A 24,910-nucleotide genomic window follows, 5' to 3' on the forward strand; every position below is an offset into this window, starting at 1 on the left:
CCGAGCGGCGGAGAGGCCAGGCCGTGCCGTGCCGCGGGGAGCGAGTCCGGGGAAGCGGAGGCGGGGGGGTGGGGGGGGAGGAAGCCCCGCTCGGAGCAGGCGGCGCGGCGGCTCCGGCAGGTGGCACTGGCCGCCTCCCCCGCTCCCCCCCCGGCTCGGGCTCCGCCGCCGCACTCAGTCCGCCGGCGCCGATGCTGCTGAGCGGAGCGGCTGCCGGCTCGGAGCGCGGCGGCGGCGGGGCCGGGGCCGGGGCCGGCGGGGCTCCGCAGTGCGTGGGCAGCATGGCCCGCTGGCTCCGTGAGCACCTGGGCTTCCGCAGCGCCAAGCCCGCTCCCCCCGCGCCGCCCAAGCCCGACTATCGCGCCGGGCCGCCGCCGCAGCCGCCCCCGCCGCCCGGGGGCGCCGCCGAGCCGCTGGCCGCCGCCCAGCCCGACATCGTGGCGGCCTACCGGCTGCAGAAGGAGCGCGACTTCGAGGACCCCTACAGCGGGGCGCCGCCGCCCGCCGCCCCCGACGGGCCCCGGTACGTCTCGCCCAAGCACCGGCTCATCAAGGTGGAGGCGGTGGAGAAGGTGCCCGCCAGCCCCCCGCTGCCGCCACCGCCGCCGCTGACTCCCGCCGCCCCCAGCTCGCCCCTGGCTGGCCCTGAGCTGGCCGACGAGCCGCTGCAGGAGGTGAGTGTCCCCGGGGTGCCCCCACCACGGGGGGACGCACTGGGTGGCCCCGCCGGACCCTCAGGAGCAAGGCCAGGACCCCCGGGGCAGGTGGAGGCCAAGAGCCGAGGGCTCCCCGCCACCACAGGAGCCACGGCTGGGCTCGGTGCAGGCGCCCACCCCGCTTCCCCCAGCAGCCCCGACATGCCGGGCACACGTCAGCAGCTGCGAGGGCGGCTCTGGCTCCTCCGCCAGCTCCGGCGGGCGGCAGGGATAACCCCAGCAGGAAGCGTCCATGGCTGAGGTGCCAGAGTGCGGGGCCTGCTGGCCACCTTGCCCCCCTTGCTTGCCATTTCTTTGCAGCCAAGCGCTTATTGCTCCACAGAGTTGAAGACCCTCCAGCCCAGGGAGGCCCTGCGTGGCACAGGACTGGCTCTGGTGGCCTCTGAGGCTTGGAGGCCCTGTGCCTCCTTCCACCCTGCCCTGGGCGGTGTGGAGCTCCCTCTGCCCACTTGCCAGGGCCTGCCAGTGCCAGCGGTGGCCAACGGGCCCCTCTGAGCTTCTGTGCTGCTTTGTCAGGGGAGCCTCAGCGCCTCTTTGTCTTCCGCCTCCTAGCCGGCTTCTTGGGGGGCCGAGAGCGGAGCCCGGTGCAGCCGAGGAGGAGGCGAGAAATGTCCCCGGTCAGAGGCAGGAGCTGGGGAGAAGCTTCCCGTGGGGAACATGCTATGGGCGGCACAAGGACCCGGTAGAGGAATAAACCCGTTGCGGCTGTCGGTGCCGGGCCTCTTGGCAGAGAGGCTGATGCGGGGACTGTGCAAATAAAGGCAGGAGGGGTAATTAGTGCCCGCCAGCACTGCCGCCTGCAAGATGGGGCTTGTTGAGCAAACTTGCCGGGGTTGCAGATCTGGCTGGCGGCGGGAATGGTGGATACGATGATCCCATCCACGGTCCTGGCATCGCTGGGCAGCACGAGGAAATGAGCGCCTGGCAAAACCCGCTTGGGAATTTTTTAAGCAGATAGAAGAACTTGTCACTGGTGGATCTTGGAAAGTTGCTCCTACTGAATAATCACTGTCAGGAGGTTTCTGGAGGGGCCCAGCAGAAACCCCCTTTTGAGCTGGGATCCTGCAAACTGGCCACTGTGGGCAGCAGAGCAGGAGGGCACTGGCAGCGAGGACCGGCAGTGCCGTTGCGGTGATGCGGTTTGCTGAGGAGCGGGTGATGGTCGTAGGAAGGACTCAGGCTGTGATGTGCAAAGGGCTGAGCAGGGGCTGTGGAAAGCCGACAGGCACAGCCAGGGCTGCGCGGGCATCTGGGGGCTGGGGAGAAACCGGGATGTTTAGAGCCTGTTTTAAAGCCAAAGGCCAGGATACATTTGGGGAAACCCTGCTAAGAGCACTAGGCCGAAGAAGACCCTTCATCTTATCCAAGATAGATGGTGATTAGATTATCTCCTGCGTGCCTCTGTGGGGAGGAAGTCTCTAATTCTTCAGGGCTCCAGTACATGATGGACACAGGCAGAGCTCCAGAGACTGGGTGAAGCCGGAGACAAGGTAGGAACATTTGATAATGCATGCAACTGTCCATTAAAACATTTTCCCTGGAGGAGCCGGGGAGTGTCTGCCACGTGGAGCACCTCTGTTGGGCTTGAGCGACTTTTGTAGCTCCCATCTGCTGGCCTTGACATTGGGCTGAGCGGTGGCAGGGTTCCCCGGGTGCTGCAAGGTCACTGTGGTTCTTTCTGATGGGTGGTCCAGGAGGATGGAGGCATCTACTGGGATGTTGCTTCTGCTTATGACTCTTGCTCTTGGAGACAACATCAAGGTGTCCTGGACAACAGGAGGCACACCAGGGCCAGGCTAGAGCCTCTGCTGAGCTCTTCAAGCCGAGATGATGGTTGTGGCAGGGGGTTCAGTGCTCCCATGCTCAGGAAGAGGTGGTGGGCACTGTTCCCTACCCACTGCAGGGACTGAGACTCCAGAACGCCCACGGATGTGCGTCTTGAGTTGTGGTGATGCTGAAGATGAAGGGAGAGGTACAATTCTAGGTACAGACCAGGCTGCTGGAGCAGAGAGGTTTTTTGCTAATGATTGACAGTGAAAAATACTCTAATAAAACGTGCCGCCCTTCTGAGCGGGGATGATGAGGATGGACAGAAGTGGAAGGAGCAGCCACCAGTTCCTGGTTGTGTGTTTTGGCCAAGGCAGTGCGCTTTGCGGTACAGGCGCTGCGTCGAGGCTGGGGGACCAACCGTGTTCCCAGGGAGCCCTGTGCCCGCTGTAGCTGTCCTGCCCATTCTGGAGAATCAAAGATGGGGCAGGAAGGTCTTGGCAATGGCATCCCTCCTGCCTGGGCCACACATGGGTGCTGTGCGATGCTTTGCCATCGTCAAGTGAGTGTTACATCTTTTCCCCTTACGTGGGATCCACAGCATCTTGTGGGCAGCTCTGGGAGAGCTCCTGCTCCGTTACAAATGCTTGCTGGACATGGCGAGGACCAGCATAGGTCCTGCTCCCTCTTGCTTGGTCCAGGCAGTGGACAATGGACTGGTCTTGTACGCCTCACTTGAGTAAGGTGGGTACCCTGGAGATGTCTTCTCTGCTGTGTTTAGATTAGGCGTGAGGAGCAATGCCACCAGGATGCGGTGGGGAGAGATGCGGTGAGGGACCTTCCTGCATGAGGGGACACCTGCACCCAGGGCATGGCATGCTTGGGGACAGGGTTGGAGATGTGTCTGGGGACATTTTTGTCTTGTGCCTGCTGGGATGGGTCCCTGGTGGCTTTGCTGGGAGTCCAGGGTCTGTACTACGGGTGTGGGAACGGCTGACCAGGAAGCTCCTGGGTGTGTGTCTTTCCTGCCAGAGCCTCCCCACAGTGAGTCATGCCGCACTGTGCTGGGTGTCCGCTCCACGTTCCCTCCTCCCCTGCCATGGCCACAGCCCTGGGCCCCCTGCCTGGCCCAGCTGCCCCCCCTGGGCTGCTGACTGGACACTTCTTGGAAGGCCAATGCTTGGTTTGCTTTTGGGTTTGGCTTCGGCATCCACCAAAAGCCAAGCTGCAAGATGTGTAAATTTTGCACCTGACAGAAAACAAACTGAGTTTGGTTATAACTCAGAGTGGCTTCAGCGTGAAACTTGGCAATCTCCTGGGGGCACCTAAAGAAATGCTTTATCTCCAGGGCAAGAAACTTGTTTATAAAGTGAAGCATCTCCCCAGGTGTCCTCTGGGGACCTCTCTATAGAGTGGAGCCTCTTGTTGCAGCAAAAGGCGGTGGCAGGTAGGACATTTGTAGGCAAGATGGGGCAAAGAGCCTGGGATCCCAGTGTCTGAACCGTGAACTCTCTTGCAGAGCTGCCGTCTGTTGCCTTCCCTATTTTATTGTGAGGACCCGGTGATGATCTGCCCCTTGCCCTAATTAGCTTTCCTTTTTTCTTACAGTTGACATAAATAATAGCGCGAGAGCAGCCTTGGTACTGCAGCAGGGCTCAGACTGTGCATTGCCATGGCAGATAAACATGTGAAAAACACTTGTGTGGTCAAAGAGGACATGGTCCCGGATTGCTCTCTGAAGGACTGCTCTCCACCAAGAGCTGTCCTGGGACAGTGGCTTTTCATGTTGGGCATGTGCTTTGCAGCCCGGTTATTTCAAATCTAGCAAAGCCTGTGCTGTGTATGAGCTGGCGATGCCTCAGTACTGGGACATCCAAGCGGCGCTGGGTGGTGAGCAGCTCCCTCCAGGATGCAGGAGGTGAGCGAAACATGGAAATGCCTGGCCTTTGACCGAACCGGGGGGTGCTGGGCCACCCCTGGGAGCTGCCCTGCCTGTGGCAGTGGCCCCCTCCCATGTCGGGGGAGCAGCAGCTTGCACTGTGACTGCTGTAGAGCCCCACGCTGCTCATAAAGTCCAGCGCTCGGATGAGGAAATGTCAGAGATGCAGTTTCCCAGGCAACCTTAATTTGGCCCCACGTACAAGAGCATTAGGATGCAGTTGGTCATGGCACGATCCCCACCGTTTGCCCTCTAAGAGCCTTGCCCCGTTCCTGGCACGCTGGAGCCTCCACCCCCTCAGGGCTCGGGGTACTGTTCTCGCTCACTTGCATCCTGAGGTCGCAGTGCTCCTGGAGAGAGGAGTTGCCTTCCCAGCTTTTCCGTGGCTCTCCGCTGTACTATCTGACCATTTGAAAAACGAATGGGTTTACGTTCTCAGCATGCAGTGGTGGGGAGACTTTGCTCCTATGAAAAGGCATCCTTGAGGCAGTGGAGGAGAAAAGCCAATGTGGCAAAACCCCCCCCAAACATAGGGAGCTTGGGGACTCGAGCCCCTGATCTGAGCCATTTGCTCTGGATCCATGTTAAGCCCAGCAAATCACATCTTGCCTGTGTAGAGCCCCTCTAATTGCTGCTGAGTGCCTCTGCACCTCCCTACAAGCAAAATACCCAGTTTTAGGGGCCTCAGCAGAGTCGTGTTTGGATTCTCCACCATCCTCTACTTTCTAGACCTGGAGCTGGAGGCATCCGAGCGTGGGCCACTCTGTGAGCTTGCTGAAGCTCGTGTGTCCCTCCCTGGGAAGCTGGACCCAAGCGCCGAGGAAATACAGAGTGGGCCGTATTCCACAAAACTGCGGCCTGCAAAGGAGCCTCTTGGCTGCTGAGCTGCTGTGCTGGTGCCCTGTCTTCTCTGAAGCTGCTCTGTGCTTGTGGGGCGAGAGAGTCTTGGAGGGTCCAGGACTGGTGCCAGCAGCAAGTGGAGTCTGTGTCTGTCCAGCAAAATGCATCTTGGAAATGGGGATCGTGGCGGGTTTGAATGCAGGCAGGTTGGGCTTGGGAGAAACCAGCAGGCAACCCATTTCTGAGCCCAGGAGGGTCAGCAGACCCCGTTTCACGGCCCCACAGCATGTCTGGGGCCATGAGTCCTCTCTGTAAAGGGTGAGCATCGGGCATAGCGCTGCTTGCTCACCCATCGAGCCTCTGTGTTTGTGCCTGTGGGGACGCCTGCCTGTGTGCTTGTGCCTCCCTTGGCATGGGGGGCTGTGAAGCGCTGCTCTGTGAACATCATTTCGATGGAGCAAAAGCCTCTTTGTGGCTTTCTGAGGCGAGGATGCAGCCTGCGGGGTCTCCCAGCTGGCTCTTTGGAGCAGAGGGCACCGACCTGCCCTTGGTGTCTGGGAGGCAGTGAGTGGGGGGCACCCACCTGCGGCAGGCTGAGACGCTCTTTGCTTTAGAGAGGAAAAGGGTGTTTAGAAACCAGAGGGGCTCCCCACAATGAATTTGCTGTCACTATTGCTTGTCTCCCTGCCCTGCAGGCATTAGGTCAGGTCCCAGGGGCTGAGCAGCTGCCAGAGTCACCCGTGACTTAAATTTCCCTGGGGGTTTTGCCCCCCTGTGGTGGAAAGCAAAGGGCTGCAGCCCCCTGGGCTTAGCATCACCCCTTGGTGCCTGGTGGGGGCTGAGCGATGCTGTGTCTCCCTCGGATGATGGATGTGAGAGCAGATTTCCTGTCTCCTGCTGCAAAACTGGCTGTTCCTGCAGCCCCGTCCCAGCTCGCTGGCGCTGGGCCCTGCCTGCGGAGCCAGCGGGAGGTTTTGCTCTTTCCCTCTCATCCGGCGGGGACCAGCGCCCCTAGCAACCATCTGTCCTGCTGCTGCCTTGCCGAGGGGTGAGAGCATCGGCTTGCTCCCATGTTTGAACCCCACTTTGTGCCCGCCTAGGGTGGCTGCAAGCTCCGCAGCTGGCGGGGTTTGCTCTGGGGGTGATGCTCTGCCACTTGCTTGTGCCCTGGTATGGGGGGGCTGGAGACCTGCCCCAGCTCCCCACTGCATTGGGAGCCCAGAGCCGGGATGCTTATGGAGGAGTTGGGGAGCTGGGGCGCTGGGAACCCCGTTCCTCCTGCAGCTCAGAGGGATGTGAAGGCTCAGGACTGCACGGAGGTGTTTACAGCTCCAGTTCCTGTTCCCTTTTCCTGCTGGGTTTTGCTGTTCAAGGCTATTGTCAGGCCGTTTTGCATAGGAAGGAGGAAGAAGTGATTTGTTTTAAGCTGATTATGGGAGCCGGGAAGGAATGCATGGGCAGCCCTGGTCCCCAAGGCTGGCCAGGAGCAGGGATGGCATGGCAGTGAGGACAGAGCCTGGCACCCAGTGGGTTTAGGCAGCTGCCGCACCGTGCCCAGCCAGTTTGGTCCTTGCTGTAGGAGCTCTGCGTAGCTGGTGTTGTGGTGGCAAACCCCACCTCGCCAGATGGTCTAGCTGGGGTTTGCAGCCTGGTGGGCAAGCAGACCCTGGCAGAGGTGCTTGGGTGCACTTGGACCCTGCTGGAAATATTGCCTGGCCCCATTTTGAGACCAGGCTTTTGATCTGGAGACGAGATGTACAACTCCCAGTTTGCTGGGGGCTGCGGCATTGTGCCATGGAGTGCTCCATCCAGGAAGCTACTGAGATGCTGGAGCATCGTGTGACTCCAGCGCTGGAGGGGACCAAGCTCTGGGAGATGACCCATATCCTACTGCAGGATCGTCTCCTCTTTGCTAGTAGGGGCAAACCTTGGGCTTTCTGTGCCGTCCCTGAGACACGACGCTTGAGAGGCTCCTGGTGCTGCTTCCTGGTGACTCCTGATTGCATGGAGGAGCCCTGTCTTGTGTTACCTGGGATGCTGCAGGGTCCTGGGAGGAGCAGGGAGGAAGCCATAGTCTGTTCTTAGTCCTTTTGTTAAGAAATGTCTTCAAACGAGCCTGCAGGAGCCCTGGAAAATAACCAGTGAGTTCCCAGTCATGCCAGTGCCAGCTGACACCACTGTACTGGGATCTGTGGCCCTTCTCCGCTTTGGTTGAGGAAATGTGGCTGCATTCAGGGAGGGCGTCTGCATACTGGCGGGGGGGGGCAATGGCACTGCCGGCAGCCCCACACCATGGCGGGGGGACCTTGCTGGGGTGTCTGCATGGGCTCTGGCAGCACCGACCCCCTGGTAAGGGAGTGGGCTGGGCCACCTTCTGCTCTGCTTGGCTCCGTTCCAGCTTTTGGGACAAAGGCTGGAGCGTTTCCACCACCAGGCACCGGTGTCTGGGAAGCCACCGGCTGCCAGCATCTGCTCCGCAGGGTGCCATGGTGTGGGCTTGGCATCCTGGCTGCTGCTCTGGCTGCTGCTGGCAGAGCTCATGGTAAGGTTTCAAGGGGCTTCAACTGGTCTCTGACACACACCCCCCTCCCCCCCCCCCCCCCCCCCCGCCCAAAAAAAGCAGGGAGTACCCTAACCCTTCTCCTACCCTTCCTCTCTTCCAGCTGGCTGTCCTGGAGGACTACGCAGATCCCTTCGATGCGGCACAGGTGGCTGGTAGCCAGGCAGGGCTGGAGAAGGTGACGGAGAACGATGGATACATGGAGCCATATGAAGCCCAGAAGATGATGGCTGGTAAGGTGGAAGGCTCCGTGCAAAGGCCACTCTTTGCACCTCTGGCCCCTGCTGTGTGAATTTGGTGGCCACTGTTCCTTGCAGCCTGTGACAGCACCAGTCCTCCCCACAAGGCAATCACGGGCAATTGCTGCGGTGGTGCACAGCCGCTTTGCAGGCAAATTTTCACAGCTTTAGCTGTGTGCAATGGGCTGGCCGTAGCCAGAGCACTCTCCGAGGCTACCTGAGCAGTAAAGGCACCTTGATATTTCTGCCTGTGGTGCTGTCCCCTGGGACTACAGTGCCTGCCTGCCAGGTTGAGCCAGGAGAGACCTGACATTCAGTGCATCTGGCACAAAACTAAGATGGCTGTGGGAGCTATTTAATTTGGTTAGGACTGGGCCAGAGCCTGCCGTTGTCTGCTGCAGCAGCAGGGTCCCCAGTGGGCTTGTTTATGGCTGGGAAGCAGGCGAGGTGAGAGCTAAGGCATCGCTCTTGCTGCTGTGGCGTGTGGAGGGTCGCTGCGCCGGCGTATGCGCTCCAAGATCTGGCTCTGCTTTGCAGTCCCGTGGTTTTTCTGGAACGAGTGGTTTCTGGAAAGCTCATGTGGCTTTTTGGAGGAGGCCATTGCATTTCTTGGAAATATCGGCAAGTGGCAAAGAGCCTGCTTGTGTCTGCAGGAGAGACTTCTGTTTCGCTGGAGGGAAGGGCATTTTATTAAACTAGCCACGCTGGGTGTCCAGGGAAGAAACTCAGTCTCGCTGCTGGTGGGGAATCGGGCTCTGGGATGCTCTGTCCCCATGGACTCCACTTTGCAGGGCTACCCGAGACCAGGAATGTTGTACTGTGGGAAGAGAAGGGGTCCTGGTGCTGTGGGCTGCCCAGGACCTGGCTGCCCAGCAGCTCCCCCTCTTCTGGCAGGCGCTTGCTGGAGGTTTGAGGGGTCTCCTCCATTGCTGCTTTTCCCTACCCCATGTCGCCCTTGGGTGAAACTGAGCCCTTTCATCTAAGCAGGGCTTTGGGGACCATGGCCAGGCTGTGTTGGGCAAAAAGCTCATGGTCTTTTCCCTTTTCTCCTGCTAGAGATCCGCCAGAAGGGCTTACGGGAGGCTCCTGCCCGGCCGCTGCACCTCTACGACACTCCCTACGAGCCCGTGCTTGGAGGGCTGGACATTGATGGTGACCGCCCAGCTTGCTCCAAACCCAGGGAGTCCCGACTGCCGGAGGACGATGAGCGGCCGCCAGAGGAATACGACCAGCCCTGGGAGTGGAAGAAGGAGCGGATCTCCAAAGCCTTTGCTGGTGAGTGATGGGTGCAGCCATAAAGGATGAACAGCAGCTATATAGCAACCAATGCTGTGGTGCATTTTGCAGGGGGGAAGCTGGCTCCTTGGGGTTCCTCCTTCTTCTGGGGTCAGTAGCCTTGGCCTCTGCATTTCCCTGGCTCGGGGAGCACTTGTGCACTTGCAGAGACTGTCTCTTCAGCAGGGAGTCGGGCTGGGCAGGGTGGTGGATGGAGCTGCCTTGGCAGCCTGTCCAGCGCTCATCTCGTTGCCTCTTCCCCCCTCTAACTGATCACAGCCTCCAGTGCAAGTTGACCCCCTTCAGCCCCGAACTGCAGTAGGGAGGCTCTACCCTGGGCTCCAGCAGTTCCCTCCTTCCTTGGGGCAGGAGGAGACTTGGGCGCTCCCCCAGGAGCCTTCGGTCAGGTGATCGTCCAGCCCCCTGACCTATTTATCTGTGCTGCGGGATCGATTGTGTTTGTGTTTGTTAATGAGGAAATCCATGCTGTGCATTAGTGCTGGCTCCTCCGTCGGCACTGGCTAATTGCCACGCTCTTGTCTAGGATGCATTTTAATTGCAGCAGTGTGCGTCTGCACCGCAGCCGGCGGTTGTCGGTGCTGTGCCGGGATGCTGGTAGAGAGAGGCATGGGGTCGCGGACTTCAGAGTGGTTCATCTTCTGGGTTTGGGCTCTGCGAGCTGGAGATGTGTAAACTGGGCTCGATGCCGCGGCCTCTACTCGTGCCTGGAGGTGCACTGGTACTGCTGGGACTCAGCCGGGTGTGGGGCCGGTGGCCGTGCTGTGCTGAGGGTTCGGCTTGTTGAGCTCCGTCACAAAACATGGTGCGCTGCCAGGCAGGGTTTGTGCTGCAGTGTCTGTGCTCTGGGTTGGGGCGGATGAGCCGCCTCACTCGATGTCCTGGGGTGGAGGCAGCATGGTCACAGGTCTGGCTCACGTGTGGATGCTCGTGGGCACTCCAGGCTTGCTCTGAGTTCCAAGGGGGTCAGGTTGCTGTGACCTGGGCCACACAAGGACCTGCTGCCTGTTTTCTCCCAGAGCAGGTCCTGCCACGGCTCACAGGGTGTTTCTGCTCTCCTGTGATGCCGGGATCTCTCTGCTGGCCCTTTCCCCCTTTGGGAGGTCTGCGAGACCCCTGCTGACGGGCAGGCGGTACCGGCACAAGGGAGCAACTCGCTGGCTCCTGGCAGGGGAACGTGGACCCCGCGGGGTGGCTGGGAAGCACCTGGGGCAAGACGGATGCACGGGCAGGACAGATGGCAATGGGATGCTTGGCCACGGTCACCTGGCTGGATGTGCATGTGGGGTGGGGGTGATCGCAGGCTCCCCCTCTGCAGAGAGGGTTGTCTGGGAAAGGTGACGGAGGAGCAGGGTCCCTCCATCAGGAACATGCTCTACGTCAGGCCTGTTCCTGCTCGATTCTGGGGAGGGGACGAGATGACCAAGCTGGCGTAGGGCTCCTGGGAATGTAGTCCTCAGGTCTTTCCCCCCACAACTGCTCTCCTTCTCTGTGGGTCTGGTGTTGCTGACGGTTTTTTCTAAGCCCTTTCTTTCTTTCTTTCTCTTTCTCTCTCTTTCCCACCCCCTCCTACCCCACCCCATCCAGTTGAAATCAAGGTCATTAAAGACCTGCCATGGCCACCGCCGGTGGGACAGCTCGACAGCCGTGAAAGCCCCCCGGACGGTGAGGCTGGTGCCTCCGTCCCTCTGCAGCAGGGCCAGCCCAGCTACGAAGACGCCAACGGTGGGTCTCACATGACAGCGGGGTGTCTGGGAGGGCTGCGGCCGGTGCTCACCGCGACCCTGCCTTGCTGCCCCACTGGCACTGAGATGCTGCGACACCTTGGAGCTGGCTGCCAGACATCTACCTTCCTCCTCTGCCTTCCCCCAGCTCCTCCTGGCTCGTTCGCTTGTCCTGTGCCAGATGCCAGACGTTTGTCCTTGCCTCTTCTGCATCTTCTCCAGGTCAACGATGCCTCTTTGCGTGCAGCAGTCAAGCTGCACCAGGAGATTATTCGGTGGCAGAGTTACTGCCTTCTCTTTTGTTCTCTCCTCTTTGCCTCCGAATTCCCAAGGTTTGATGGCTGCTTTTACGATCTTCTTGACAACTGAGCGTTTAGCTGATGTTTTCTTGCGACTTAATACCCAGGTCACTTACAGGTGTGGTAGCAGCTAATTCAGACCCTGCCACTGAAGCTGAGGTTAGTTTTTTCCACGTGCGCCTTGCTTTGTCATTTAGCATGGCTCCATTTCCTCTGCTGTTTATTACCTTGCTGCACAGTGGCAGGAGGTCCCTCTGGATTCTTCGCTCTCATATTTGCTATCCCGAACAGCAAAATCTCCCAGGCACACTTTGTCATCTCCGGTTTGCCTTGTTGTGAAGCTATTCTTGTGTATGCTGAGCGGCAGAGCCCCCGTGTAAATCCTTCTTGGACTCTGCTGGCAGCCTCGCTTAGGAAAGCCAAATATCGCTGCTTCTCTTTTAACCCACTGTTAATATTTGAAGGACCTTGCTCTGATGCTGTTGTGGATTTAGGGTTTTGCCAAGAGCATTAGGTGAGGGCGTTTCTCGAAAGCTACCCAGGCTTTTGGGGTTGGGCTGCCACTCTTGGGGAGAGCCGGGACTGGTCTGCGAGAAGTGACTTTTTCTCTGCAAATCGGCGGCTGTGCCCCATGCGCTGTGCCTGCCTGTGCGTCGCTAACGCTGCTCCTGGTGGACACCGCAACCTGCCAGGTACAGATGTCTGATTTCCTTATCTGCAGTTACCCAGATCCCTGCAGAGCTTCCTAAAGAAAAAGCAGTGTGGCTTTTGCTGCCTCCCGAGTGGGTTTGAGCACGAGGCCGCATGTGGCAGCTGATTTTGCTGCTGATGGCAGGGACACCCCAGAGCCATGCGGCTGCTGCGCTGGTGCTGCCTCGGGGTCTGTCCCAACCCTGCGGGGATGCTGCAGGCTGAGATCAGTCCCCAGAAAGAAAGGTCTGGCACGGGGAAACTTCCTGATCCTCTTCCTACAATTAATGCAGGTGTCAAGAAAAATTAATTTCTGTGCTGTGCAGCCTTTTCTTTTCCCCCATCATTTATTTTCCCCGCAGTCGCTCTGACATGCATCCTGCTCCTGATGAACATATCAGTTTGTCATTTTTCCTGGTTTTAGCAACACAGAGTCTCTCTTTTTTTTTCCTGACTTGCTTTGTTGTATTAAGTTTATCTTGCCAGAGTTCTGTCTTATTTTCTACTTCCCCTGTCTGGGGGTGACTCGAACTCCTTGAAGGATGTCTTCGTACTCCTAGGGGCTTGTTTTTAATATCCTGTTTAATCAAGCACATGCCTCTGCAGCTCTCTGACAGGTGCAATGCATTTCTTCTCAGCCTGTTAAGGCTGACTTGTGCCACCAGCAAACACCTCGGTGTTTTGATTGACTGGCTTTTTAATGATCGCCCTAATTTTTTAAGGTGGTGAGTTGAAATTGAAGCCTGTTATGTACAAGGGCGAGCCTAGCTGGTGAAAAGCTGCAGAGGCAGGGCTTGTCAAGCCTTAATGTTGGGCACCTCCCCCCTGTGCTCCTTCTCGGGGGTGGGGGGGGGGGCTGTGTTTAAGCCACGCTAAGCTGCAGAGGATTTTGGCTGGGTTTCCCTCTGGCTGCCTTCCTCTCTCCTCGGTGCTGGGGGGCTGGAGACCTGCTCGCCTGCAAAGGGCCCAGACAAGGTGTCCCTTAAATTGCTGCCTTAGAGGATGCCCTGCTGGAGAGAACAATGTCCCTCTGTGGGTATTTCTTGCCTCTGCCCTGCAGCAGCCTGGCCTCAGCGTCACCCTGCTCTTGCCTCCCCCTCCAGCAGCCTGGAGCATGGTGGGGGGAAGCTGACCAGCCCGGGCTCAGCCACTTCTGGGGCCACTGTGCCTCTGCGGCATCAGCCACTGGCAGCCTCACGTCAAGGCAGCTCTGCCCGATCAATAAGTAATTTGTGCGAGGGGGCTTGTGTTGCAGAGGAGCAATAATGAACCCTCTGGAGGAGGGAGAAACAATATTGTTAATGCTGAAATCATCCCGCACGGAAATAACAGTTGGCGGGAGGCCAGGTCCCTGGGGCATGTCTCGGTTAATCCCCTGCCGCTCACTGGGCGGCACGTATTGGGCCACCACATTTTGTTGGTGTGTGGGAATTGTGGCCGGGCTGGTGCCGGGCAGGCGGCTGCAGCAGGAGGAGGCATCTCACAGTTGAAATGTCCCCTTCCCACCTCGGGGCATTATTTTTTTTCACCCCAGGAGGTTTACTTGTGCCAGCAGAAATGTGTCCATCGTTTCCAAACTGACTGCTCCATTTAGCTCCATCTACTTCCTTCTCTTTTTTTTTTTTTAAATTTAATTTAATTTTTCTTTTTTTCAAGATTGGAGAGCCTCTCCATACTGCTTCTCACTTAAATCTGTGCCGCTACCGCTGAATCTCCGGTTGCATTAGTGAAACCTCTCTGAGCTTTTAAAACCTCCCTGGAAAATATTTCCAGGGGCTTGGGCGTGGAGAGGACCCTGGTCCTGTCATGCTGGGGACCCGACCTTGGCTATCCTGCGGCACCACAGTGAACAGCAGCCCGAGAGCTGCCCTGCCCTTGCTTAGGGCAGGGGACAGGGCAGCACAAGAGGACCCAACATGACGTGATGTAGCTCTGGCTCTTTGTCTGGGCTCCCACTGCGGGGGGGAAAGCTGGGATCTTCACCTGTCCTCACCGCCGGCTGCAACGTGTGTCCATCCTGCAGGTCCATCAGAGGGGCTGGGGTACAGCCGCACCTCGCCCTGCAGGGAGGAGAAGGCCAGGGCTGCCCTCAGGCATGGCCCCAGCAGCCTCAAGAGCACAAAGACACTGATCGCCGAGCCTGGCCCCTTTCTCGGCGAGAGGATTGATCCTGCCCTGCCCCTGGAGAACCAGTGGTGAGTCCTGCCTGCCCCGAGCCTGTCCCAGGGTCCCTGTGGGACACCGTGAGGAGCCCCAGAGCAGACCTGCTTCTTCACTTCTTCCCTGGCCCTGTGTTTTTGGCTGCTTGTCCCCACCACCCACCTTGCAGTTGCGGTGTTCCCGTGTGCCCTCTGCACCCCGCCATGCTGCCCAGTGGGAGTCATGCCCCTTGTCCCCCAACCCTGGCGGTGCCACCCGCCTCCCTCTCCCTGGAGGTGGCTGCTGTCCCCGGGGAGGTGCAGGGGGTGCTGGTGTTGCTGCTGGCCCAGGGCAGGGTCCTGCCTAGGGTGTCCGCTCTCTGTCTGGCACAGCCGATCCCTCTCCCATCTCCAGCTGGTACCACGGGGCCATCAGCCGGACGGATGCCGAGACACTGCTGAGGCTCTGCAAGGAGGCCAGCTACTTGGTGCGCAACAGCGAGACCAGCAAGAATGACTTCTCCCTTTCCTTGAAGTGAGTGACCCCAGAGGGGGCAGGGGGGGTGGCTGTGCCCACAGTGGTGCCGTGGGTGACTCCTCGCCAGTGAGTGCCCCGTGCGGACATGTGCCCCTGTCCATGGCGTGACTCTGAGGTGACCACGGGATGTTCAGAAGTGGTTGGAATACGAAGTCTGTGCTTCCCTGGGTGTGGCACAGGCTTCTGGTTTGGAGTCTGGTAAAAGTATTACTCGGGAAGGCTCATAGATCTGGAGTCATGCTGCGCTTCCCTTGGTAGCACTGGTAATCCCTCAGACGGATCGCATGATGTGCCTCACTGCTCACTCGAATGTGTCTGGTTATAGCTTCCAGCTCTGGCTTTGTTACCCCTTTTTTTTTCTTTTGTAGCTTCGTTTCATGGGAAAATGAAGTTTGCATGATCCTGTTGTTGATGGAAATGCGGGTACCCATCCCTGCCTCCCCTGCCCACATAACTGTAGAAGCCCTTGGTCATCTGTGCTGTAGAGAGGTCTGCTTTGGTTTTCCAGCAGGAAAACCTCATCCCCACAGCACAGCTTGGTTTCTGCTTGGTTTTTTTGGGGGGATCTTTGCACCCTCCCCAAGTTTTCCAGATTCCCTTTGTGACAAAACTGCACAAAACATCACCTCATGTCCTGCCAGGGAGAAGCTGCCCATAGCTCCTCATCCAGCTCTTTCAGGACTCTTGGGACAGCCTGGACCCACAAAATCAAAGCTGTTACTGTCCTGAAGATGATGATGGATTAGCAAATACCTTCTTGCCCTCCTACTGGACGGGTCTATTAGCTCTGATCCTGTAGACATGAAAAAAGTATTTATTGAGCACTTTAGTCATCTCTGTCTTAACAACATGCCACGTATCCCTACACTTTCCTCAATATACTCTAAGTTTTCCCAGGGGTCTCTGGACCTGCATTGGTCTCTGGTGGTTTCAGCCTCTCCCTTTTATTTGCCAGGGACACAGTTGTGAATTAGATTGCTCCATCTCTCTCTCTCTCTCTGTTTCTTTACACTTTTTTACTTCCTTCAACACCAAGCCAGAACAGATCTTTAGCTGAAAATATTCTTTCTTCCTTCTGCACTTGTAGCTTTTAGATCAGACAACGAGCCTTTCCGGAAAATCTCCTTTATTTCCTTTTTTTGTCATAATTTTTACTGATGTTTTAATTTTCTCAGTATTTTTTCCTTGCCCTGGCTTGCAAGCAATTTTGAAACAACAGCTTCTGCCTTTGTGTTTTTTTCCTTGCTTCTTGCTGTCCATCCTTAGCTTCCTGGCAAAAATGGCCAAATCCTCTTCTCAGACATCATGTGCAGTTGGGACATGGCCTTACAGCAGCATGCCACCTCCCCAGAGGAGACTGCAGCCCGTCCAGGAGCTGCTGGGGCATTGCCTGTCCACTGTGCCTCTTTTGGAGAGAGTCCACATCCTCGGGAATGGGATTTTTACTCCATTGCCTTTCTCTGTAGAGCCTTTTCAGAGAAAATCCCCTGGGATGCTTTTTATATAGCTGTAAGCTGGCTGTCTGCATCTCTCTATATTTTTTTTCCTTGAACTCTTTCTTTTTTTTTTCCTTGAAGAAGGAGGCGCAGCTGAGGAGATGATCTGAAAGAGAGCTCTGATCCTGACCTAAAGCCCTTCTGTGCTGCTTTAAAGGAAAATATGCACGAGAGAGCAGCAGGAGAGGCTGTACCCATATCGTGTCAGGTAGCCAGAAGGATTTAACCCTGCCGTGACAGTCTGGTCCAGGCGAAGCAGCCCCGTGTTGCCTGTTGTGGGCAGAGTTGTAGAGTCATAGAATCATAGAATAGTTTGAGTTTAGAAGGGACCTTTAAAGGCTATCTAGTCCACCCCCCTGCCATGGGCAGGGACATCTTCAACTAGACCAGGTTGCTCAGAGCTCCATCCAAAGTGGCCTGGAACGTTTCCAGGGATCTCATTGCCTCAAACGCTCTGTGAATGAGTCTCTTGTGGCTTGTGCCTCCATGAGAGCGGCTGAGGCCATGCTGCAAAGGTTTGGGTCCTTCCTCACAGCTATGAGGTGCTCAGCAGGAGCAGCACCTATCCCTTGTCCTCCTCCTGTCCCCACTGCTGGCTGTTAGGCTGTTGGGTTTGTAGCATGCTTCCTCAGGCATCTGTCCAGGGGTCCGATCTCTCCATCATGTCCCTGAGCTTGTGACAAAGACCCATGGAGCGATTGGGGCAAAACACACAACCAGCATCACCTCTCCGTGGTGATCAGCATCCTCTCTCTCTCTCATCACAAGTCTCTGTGGACCCGTGTGGCAGCGCTCCAGCTCTGGACCGGCACTGATGCTGCAGCGGGCTTCTGTGCCTCTCTCCCTGCCAGTACTAGCCAAGGGCTGGGTCTCTGCAGACAGCACATGTGGGCACTGTGTGTGTTAGCCGTGCCATCATGCGGGTGTGCAGGACAAACCCATGCACCTTCATGAGATGCTGTGCAGGGTGCAGCCCCTGCAGCTCTTCCCTGCGCCCTGGGACACGGGATGTGGCTGGTTATCACTTTTCCTCATCCCCTGGTGAGGGGCTCCTTACGGGGCTAAGAGCTGCAGCTCTCCCCAAGGGCAGCCAGCTCCTTCCTTGCCTCTGGATGCTAAATGGATTTCAGACCCATTCTGCTAATGCAGCCAGGCTGTCCATTACGGGCACTATCTCCAGCTGGGGGGATGGGACCGGCCTGCACAGTGCTGGAAGCGACTCAGCATCGCTCATGAGGTCCTGTCTGCTTTTAAGTCATCAATATTTTGCCATAATGTGCATTCCAGACGCTGCAGACAGGCTGTGGCTCTCCTCAGAGACACAAATTAATAGCAACAGGGCCATTAGCCTGTCACTTGGAATCAGCACTCGTGGCAGGATCTGTCTGTGCAGCCTCGTGTGGCTCGGTGCCCGTGCTGTGCCGGGAAATGGCCTCGCTACGCTGAGCGGGTTTTATGGAGCCCACAGCATTGGTGTGCAGTGGGGGGAGGGGGAAGTGGGCCACAAGCCGAAGGAGAAAATCCTGCTTTGCCACAGTGAGGCTGGGAAGATGGGAGCTGGGGAGATGATGTGAGCTGAAGCCCCCATGGGCGAGCCAGGCAGCTGCAAAAGGGGCTTTGTCACGTGCAAGGGGCGAAAGCAGCTGCCTCCACATCACCCCAAGAGCCCCTGTCCAGGCTGTGCCCTCCCTGCCCCACCCCCTGCAACCTGCATGCACCCCTGTGGCCACAGGCACTGTCCTTGTCCCCGGACAGACCCCTTGCACCACCACACTGTGTGGCCATACTCCTGGGGGGATGGTGCAGCACAACCACCGTGTTGTCATGGGCGGGGTGATTAACTAACTTCACTCGTAAGAGAGAATTAGTGAAATATTTATTAATATAAAACAGTGATATAACAAAGTTAGTAGTGAATGTGACAGTTAACAAGATTGCAGAAGGCGAGGCACACTTGGTTATTTACTGCAGAGAGGACAAGGTCAGACAGAGCTGTCAGAGAGACCCTCCCGTTGTGTCATGAGGTTCAGAAAGGACCCCCTGGCTTTCTAAACTCCTACACAGAGAGGAGTCTGGGTGCAGCTGGATCCAATCCTAGTCCCAGATTTGGTCAACGGTTTATGGCTAAAGGATTATATATGTGTGATCAATCCTTTATATTACTTAGCTAAGATTTCAAAGTTTAGCATGCTATTAGTCACTCACCGAGGATCTGTTGTGGCAAGGAATCTCTCAGCCTTGAGGAGCAGAACCTTAAGCGAGCATCCCCACTCAAGGGGAGATGCTGGAGTGCAGCTGCTGCCCTGCAGGAGAGCTCAAAGGGCTCTGGGGCTGTCCGCTATTTATAGAGTAAGATAATTGACCTATAGTCATGTTCTCATGGGATCAAAATATCTAGGTCCCCATTCCAGAGAGTGTTTTGGGTGTGTTGCCAGCTGTCCCCCAAAGTCCAGGTGCAACCCATCACAGCTCCCACTGATGGTTATTGCTTGAGCAGGAGCCGGGGCGGGGAAAGGAGAGAGCACACTGCCACACATCCCTCCATTGGGCTGTGGACTTTGTCTGGAGTTGGCTAAGAGTGGGATGGTGTGGGCAGGGCTATAGCTGGGGACAGGGGGCCACAGTGTCCTCCCAGCTGTAGGGGCAGAGTGTGGGTCTTGGGGGGGTGCGCACAGGAGCTGCAGGGAGACCGGCTGCACCCCTAACCTTGCCTCCATCTCTCCTTGCAGGAGCAGCCAGGGCTTCATGCACATGAAACTGTCCCGGACACAGGAGAACAAGTACGTGCTGGGTCAGCACAGCCCGCCCTTCGACAGCGTGCCAGAGATCATTCATCACTACGCCAGCCGCAAGCTGCCCATCAAGGGGGCTGAGCACATGTCCTTGCTTTACCCGGTGGCCATCCGTACCCTATAGTCTTCACCCACCACGAGTCAGGCTCAAGGCCGGGTGCACCCCAAACTGGCCTGTCTGCAGGGCCAAGGACGGGCTCCGGATCGGCAAGCGGCTCGCTGGGCATGGCCAGCGCTGCTGGGGTTTGCTGCAGCTGGACCCCTCGTCCCGTTCTCTCGGGGGGTCTCCTAGGGGGACCCCCTGCCCGAGGAGCTGAGCAGGGCTGGCCGGCTGCTGGCTGCCCCCTGCCCTCGCCTGCCTCTGGGCAGAGCTCGGGATGCACAGACTGGAGCTTGGGGCCTTGGAGAGGCCTGGGGGGAGGTGACGTATGGGAAAAGGGGGAGAAATCATCCATGAATGGGCCTGAGATGCCTCCGAGGGGTACCGGCTCTGCATGCAGGAGACAAAATGGCTGTGCCCGCAGGCGAGGAGGCTGGCAGGGGGCAAGCAGGGGCCTGCCTGGGGCTAGTGAGGCACGGGGGGCCAGGCCAGTGGTGGCCCCTACCCTCATGGGTGCTTGGTACTCGCTGCCATCCTTTGCCAAATGTAAATAGTGACCAGTCTTGGCCGTGCGTGCAGCACCACTGCCTAATAGAGTGGTGCACGGTCACCTCCTGCTCCATGCGGACCCCTCCAGGGGGGGTTCGGTGTGGCAAAGTGGAGGGGAAGGGGATTTTATTACACAAAAGCTCTAAGCATATTGATTTTTCCTTTGCTCTTGCATACACCAAGACTCATATGCCCAAGCGGTCCAGCCAGCTCACTCTTTTGAGACACAAGAGACAAGGGATGCCAGGACTTTGTCTTTGGGACCCTTTGCAGGCAGTGATGAGCTGATTTTGGACTTGCCTGTTGTTCCCTGTATAAGAGTGCTCTTTGGGATCTTTTGCCTCCCTGTTTTCCTTCACCCCTTGTAAGTCTTAGGCAAAATCCCTGAATTTCACAGATCTGTTCTCTTCCTCTGGGTATTTAGTGGCTCCAATCCTGTTCTTTGTCTTCCTGACACCTTGTCTTCGGGCCAGCTTGCTCCTTCTCTTCCTTTGGCTGAAGATACACCTGGTGCTCTGTAGCATTTAATGATTTAATGCATATCTTGCTGTTTAACCTTGTTCCTGGTGTTGCTTACTCCTGTACCCATGCACGTATGTTTCCTCAATCCGTGCTTTGGACTAAGCTCACTCTTGCTGTTACTGCCCTGCAGCATGTTCCCTCTCCCCTCTGCTCCCCGAGGGTCCTGCTGTATTCAGCAGGGAGGGGAGACGGCAGATGAAATTTGCTGCTGGACCACCAAAACCTTTTGCATCAGTGGAGCAAAGCGCTCAGGGCGTTGATGGGATGTGTTGGCAGTAGCCTGATGAAGGCTTTGTGAAAAAGCATCATTCTCCCCACTGCCTGGTCCTGGGAAGGAGCTGGTCCTGCAGGTTTTTGGGGGAGGACAGAGATGGTGGATGGGGCTGCAGGGACCTTGTGTGGGTGAGCGCTGCAGCCACGGCAGGAACCCTGCTTCAGGGGCTCTGGGGTTTCCAAACTCCATCTGTAGCTGGGGGATTGCTGTCCTGGCTGCCCATCATGGCTTTGAGCTGCTCTGGGGACAGTCTGGCTCGGCCAGCTTGGTCCCTGAGTGCAGGCCGCGGTTGGGAGCCTGCAGAAACTGGGTGGGTTTTTTCCAGGATGCCTCAGCCTCTGCCGCTCCTTAAAAGGCAGCAGTTTGAGCTCATGGGGTGCCTGGTGTCTCCTTACAGCCCTGCTTGGCTGCTGCCAGCTCCACGGCTGCCTCTCTATCCCAGGGAGACATCTTGTCTGGTGCTGGGGACTGAGACGATTCCAGCTGAAGCGTTTTTCTCCCAGAGGTGCCACACCGGAGCCTGCAGAAAGGGTTGGAGATGCGGAAATCTGCTGAGATGCTCTTGGGTTTCCCTTGCTGCATTCAAAAGGTTTCAAGCAGCCCCACTGTGCCCTGATGGCTCCACTGCAGAGCTCATCCCCAGGGATACTCTGCGTTCTTCATGGCTGCGGATGGCAAAGCAGAGGCTTGTTGGGTCCATGCAGCCAGGGAACAAAGGCACAGGAGCGTCTCCTCACATATTATGTTTTTGTTGTATTGTTTTTTTTTTATTGAGAAACTGTGGCAGGGAGCAAAGTGCCTGGCAGCCAGTGCTGGCGCTACCAGCGAGCTTGCAGCCTTATGGTGTGATCCTGCCCCAGCGGCCTGGCTCCATCCCAGGGCCATCTGTGTTGAGGGGTGTGAGACCTCTGTGCATGGCACCAGCCCCCCAGAAACAGCCAGACCAGCAGAACTGCTCTGGAGCTGAGCTTTGTGTCCAAGTGCTTCAGCTAAGCAGCTCTCAATCCTCCCCATGGCATTTACATCCCTCCTCAGCCCTTTCATCTCCAGGCTAAAGAAGCCCAACTCCTCAATCTTGTACAACATGTTCTCTGGCCCTGACCATCCTAGTGACCCTCTGCAGGACTCTTTCCTTGTACTTGGGGTGCAAAACAGGGCACCAACAGTATCCAGATGTGGCCTCACCAATGCCAAATAAAGGGAAATAACCGCTTCTTTTGACCTGCTGGCTACACTCATATGGTAACTTGGGTTGGAAGGGACTTCAGGAGGTCTGTAGTCCACTTTCCTGCCCCAAACAGCGTTAGCATTGACCAGAGTGAAGAAGGGCTCTTTTTGGAGTGAAGCAGAACTGCCCTAAGTCCACTCGTTTTTTTTTCCCCTCTTATAGCACTACCAGGAGGGACTGGACACCAGGATGAATGGGGCTGCAAATTTACCACAACCTGCGAGCAACTCCTCCAGCTCCATGTGGGCCCTCAGGAGGTGGAGAAGGCCCAACAAGAAAGATGTAGGAGCAGGGAGCAGGACACAGAGCCATAGCAAAGCACCAGCCCACACCTTGACGTTGGGTCAGGGGTGGGACGTGATCTCAAATGGGGCAGATCCAAGCAGGTCCTGTGTCCTGTTTGGACCTGGGGAGGTCTCATTTTGGGATTCCCACAGAAAGTGGGGTCTGGCTGGTGCGTTGCATTCTCTGTTTGTGATGGGAGCTGATCAGCAGCTCCCCAGGAAATTTGGATTGAATTTCTCTTGCTGAGGGTGTTTTAGTGCTACCTTTTGCTCTCCTGTGACTGAATGAGTGGTGTTTGGAAATAAGCGACAGCCATGTGACAGGGCTAGCGAGGTGACAGGGATCCCCATTCATGAGAAGGCTAATCCCCAGGATAGAGAAGGGCCTGAGCAACCTGATGTGGCTTTGAGGTTAACCCTGTTGGGAGCATGAAGGCTGACCAGAGACCTTTGTCTGTAGCAATTCCCAATCCACTTGCCCCAGCAATCCCCTGCGTCCTCCCAGCTGCCTCTGTTCTCTGTCCCTCCTCCCTGCAAACGAAACAGCTCTGTCATTCATCGCCTGATCCCTAGTCCCTTGCTAAGCCCTCCATAATGGCCAAGCTACTTTAGCATGCTGCAGGCCCTGATAATGAAGGAAGTAAGTTTGTTTGGTAATTGGATTAGCGCTGCTGGGAACAGGCTCTTGCATGGTGGTAAGGGCTGAGCTGGCATGGCCACGAGCCCTGGGCCACTCTGCCTGCTCCTGGGCCAGCGCAGGGCTCCACTCACCTCTGCACAGGACTTCACTGGCCAAAAGATGGAGTCTTACAGGAGGAATGCAGCCAAGAGGGGTGAAAGGCTGATTCGGGCAGACTTTTACCATGCCCCCCCTTGGAAGCTGGGGTGTGTTTGCTGAAACTCTGTCACGGTCCCTAATGCCTCCCCCCTGCTGGAAATTAAACGCTTGGGTTAGCCTCAAGGCCAGCATCAGCCTCATCCACTGCCCCAGCACAAGCCATCAGGGCTTCTGAGCACCTCATGGGCTGGAGAGCACCACCAGGAACTGGTCCTTGTGGGACTGGGCAACCCTCAGATGTGTGCTGGGTGTGGGCCATCATCAGTGTCCCCTCCCTGCCCCTCTGCCCTGCCTGCCCCCTGCCCCTCTGCCCCTTCCCTTAAGCCCAAGCCTAATGATTAGTTTAAAAGCCCAGCCCTAGCAGTGGTGCCTGAATTGCTTGAATATCACTGAAAAGAGAGTGTCCTGTATTCTGTCTCCAACCACAGCACTCTGCAGAGGGATCAAATAACCCAACAACTCGGCTGCCAAAATTTATAGCAAAGGAGAGAAATTTGTTCCTGATCCCAGAAGGCTATCAGCAAAATGTGCAGCGTAGCACACATGCATGTGGCACACATATGGCCCCGCTGAATGCCTCCTTTCAAATCTTCTCATAAACACCAACATACTTGACACAAGAGGCAAGTTTCAGCTCCTAACTGGAAGACACCCCCCCCTTGCTCAGTCCCTTCAGCACACTTCTCCAGCATCCTCTCAAACCAGTTACTTGCTCTTGGTACCCTGTTTGAAAATTGTCCCAAAACATCCATGCTCGGATGCTGCCACCTAATTTTCAGTCTACACTTGTGAGCAGTTCTGTCTTTTCCCTTGCACAATTTTGGAGGCATGTCTCCAAAACAGCATGCTTGGGCAGATCTTCCGGGTGAGATCTTCCCGGTTCCTCGCTAGTGATGTGGCTGTGACCCTCCCAAAAATGCATCCCAGACACAATGACTCTACACTCCCGGCCCTGCACTGCTTGCTGTTAACGTTGGTGGGGTCAGCCCAAGACTGGGGTGGAGGAACAGTGCTGAAAGCATCTCTTTGCTCAGAAACGTCCCTTTTAATACATCCCAACGTTTATGTGATTAGCTGATTCCTCCTCTGCTATGTCCATATCCATGACTTCCAGTATCGGAAACTGGTTCCTACTGGGTGGCAAATGAAAATCCTTCCTTAAATCTAACCAGCCTGAATGTGCTACATCACCTTGTCTGAGTTAATTATCAAAGAAAAATCATTAAGATACACTAAGACAATGTATTTGTGATAAATTCTGTTTCCATGTGCCTTCCTTCTTGAATCTGGGTTTCCTTCAAAAAAAAACCTCAGAAGGGTGTGAAAGTCTATATATGTTTTAACCCTTTTTTCTGGATGTGGGAGGCACCGATCTCATGCTGCGCATCCTGGTTGACCCTCATCTCAAGCATTCAAAGTGTGTCATCATCTGTTGGTCCTGCCTCAGGCATTCTCTGTCCTTCCCATCACGCTCAGCCTGATGACCTGCACAGCTACAAGTCTTCCTTTTAATTTCCAGGATAAATGTATGCCTGCTGAATTTTTCTCCATTAATTGGCAGCGCACAGCAAGTCCTGACCCGTTCCTGCGTGGGACCGATGCGCGCACATGTGTCCTCCCTCACTGTTCCTGTACAGGGCCACCTTGCTCTGCATGTACAGCGTGCTGTGATTTACTGCCCCTATGCAGCCTTACAGCCTCCCTGCGCATGCACAGCCTGGCCTGATTTACCGCAGGCATTATGGGGTACCTCTCTGCAAATTCACAGCATGTCTGGCTGTAGTGCCTGTGCTCAGCGCGCTCTCTCTGACCACGCACAGCCTGTCCTGATTTACAGGGAAGGCTCTTTGCCTCTGTGTAGATCACCTTGAACTACTGCTCGCGTGTCCCACGGCCCCTCTCCAGAGGGAACACTCTGCCTGATTTGCCCCTCGGGCATGTGGTGCTCTTGGATTTACTGCCCGTACCATGGGTGGGCACTCCAGGCGCCGTAGTGTGGCCTCCATGGGCTCACCACATCCTAATTGATTGCACTTGCATTAGCTGCTTTCCCACAGCGGTGCTTTCTGCATGTGTGCACAGCA

The 24,910-nt window shown here is 56.6% G+C and overlaps 1 protein-coding gene across 3 annotated transcripts; it reads left to right on the plus strand.

Annotated features, from left to right (window-relative positions):
• Nucleotides 1-191: 191 nt before the first annotated feature.
• Nucleotides 192-24,054, plus strand: SHF (Src homology 2 domain containing F). Of its 3 annotated transcripts, XM_074155675.1 has the most exons (7): nucleotides 192-674; nucleotides 7,926-8,055; nucleotides 9,118-9,336; nucleotides 10,942-11,079; nucleotides 14,091-14,262; nucleotides 14,621-14,740; nucleotides 18,969-24,054. In XM_074155675.1, the coding sequence occupies exons 1-7, from the start codon at nucleotides 192-194 to the stop codon at nucleotides 19,153-19,155; spliced, it is 1,449 nt and encodes a 482-aa protein (XP_074011776.1). In that variant the 3' UTR covers nucleotides 19,156-24,054. The 3 variants fall into 3 exon arrangements, with proteins under 3 accessions (XP_074011776.1, XP_074011777.1, XP_074011778.1); XM_074155676.1 differs by lacking the exons at nucleotides 192-674; nucleotides 14,091-14,262; nucleotides 14,621-14,740 and having other exon boundaries at nucleotides 8,022-8,055; nucleotides 18,969-18,994; XM_074155677.1 differs by lacking the exons at nucleotides 192-674; nucleotides 10,942-11,079; nucleotides 14,091-14,262; nucleotides 14,621-14,740 and having other exon boundaries at nucleotides 8,022-8,055; nucleotides 18,969-18,994.
• Nucleotides 24,055-24,910: the final 856 nt, after the last annotated feature.

The sequence above is a fragment of the Numenius arquata genome, chromosome 11 (genome assembly GCF_964106895.1).
Source record: "Numenius arquata chromosome 11, bNumArq3.hap1.1, whole genome shotgun sequence".
Classification (NCBI taxonomy): domain Eukaryota; kingdom Metazoa; phylum Chordata; class Aves; order Charadriiformes; family Scolopacidae; genus Numenius; species Numenius arquata.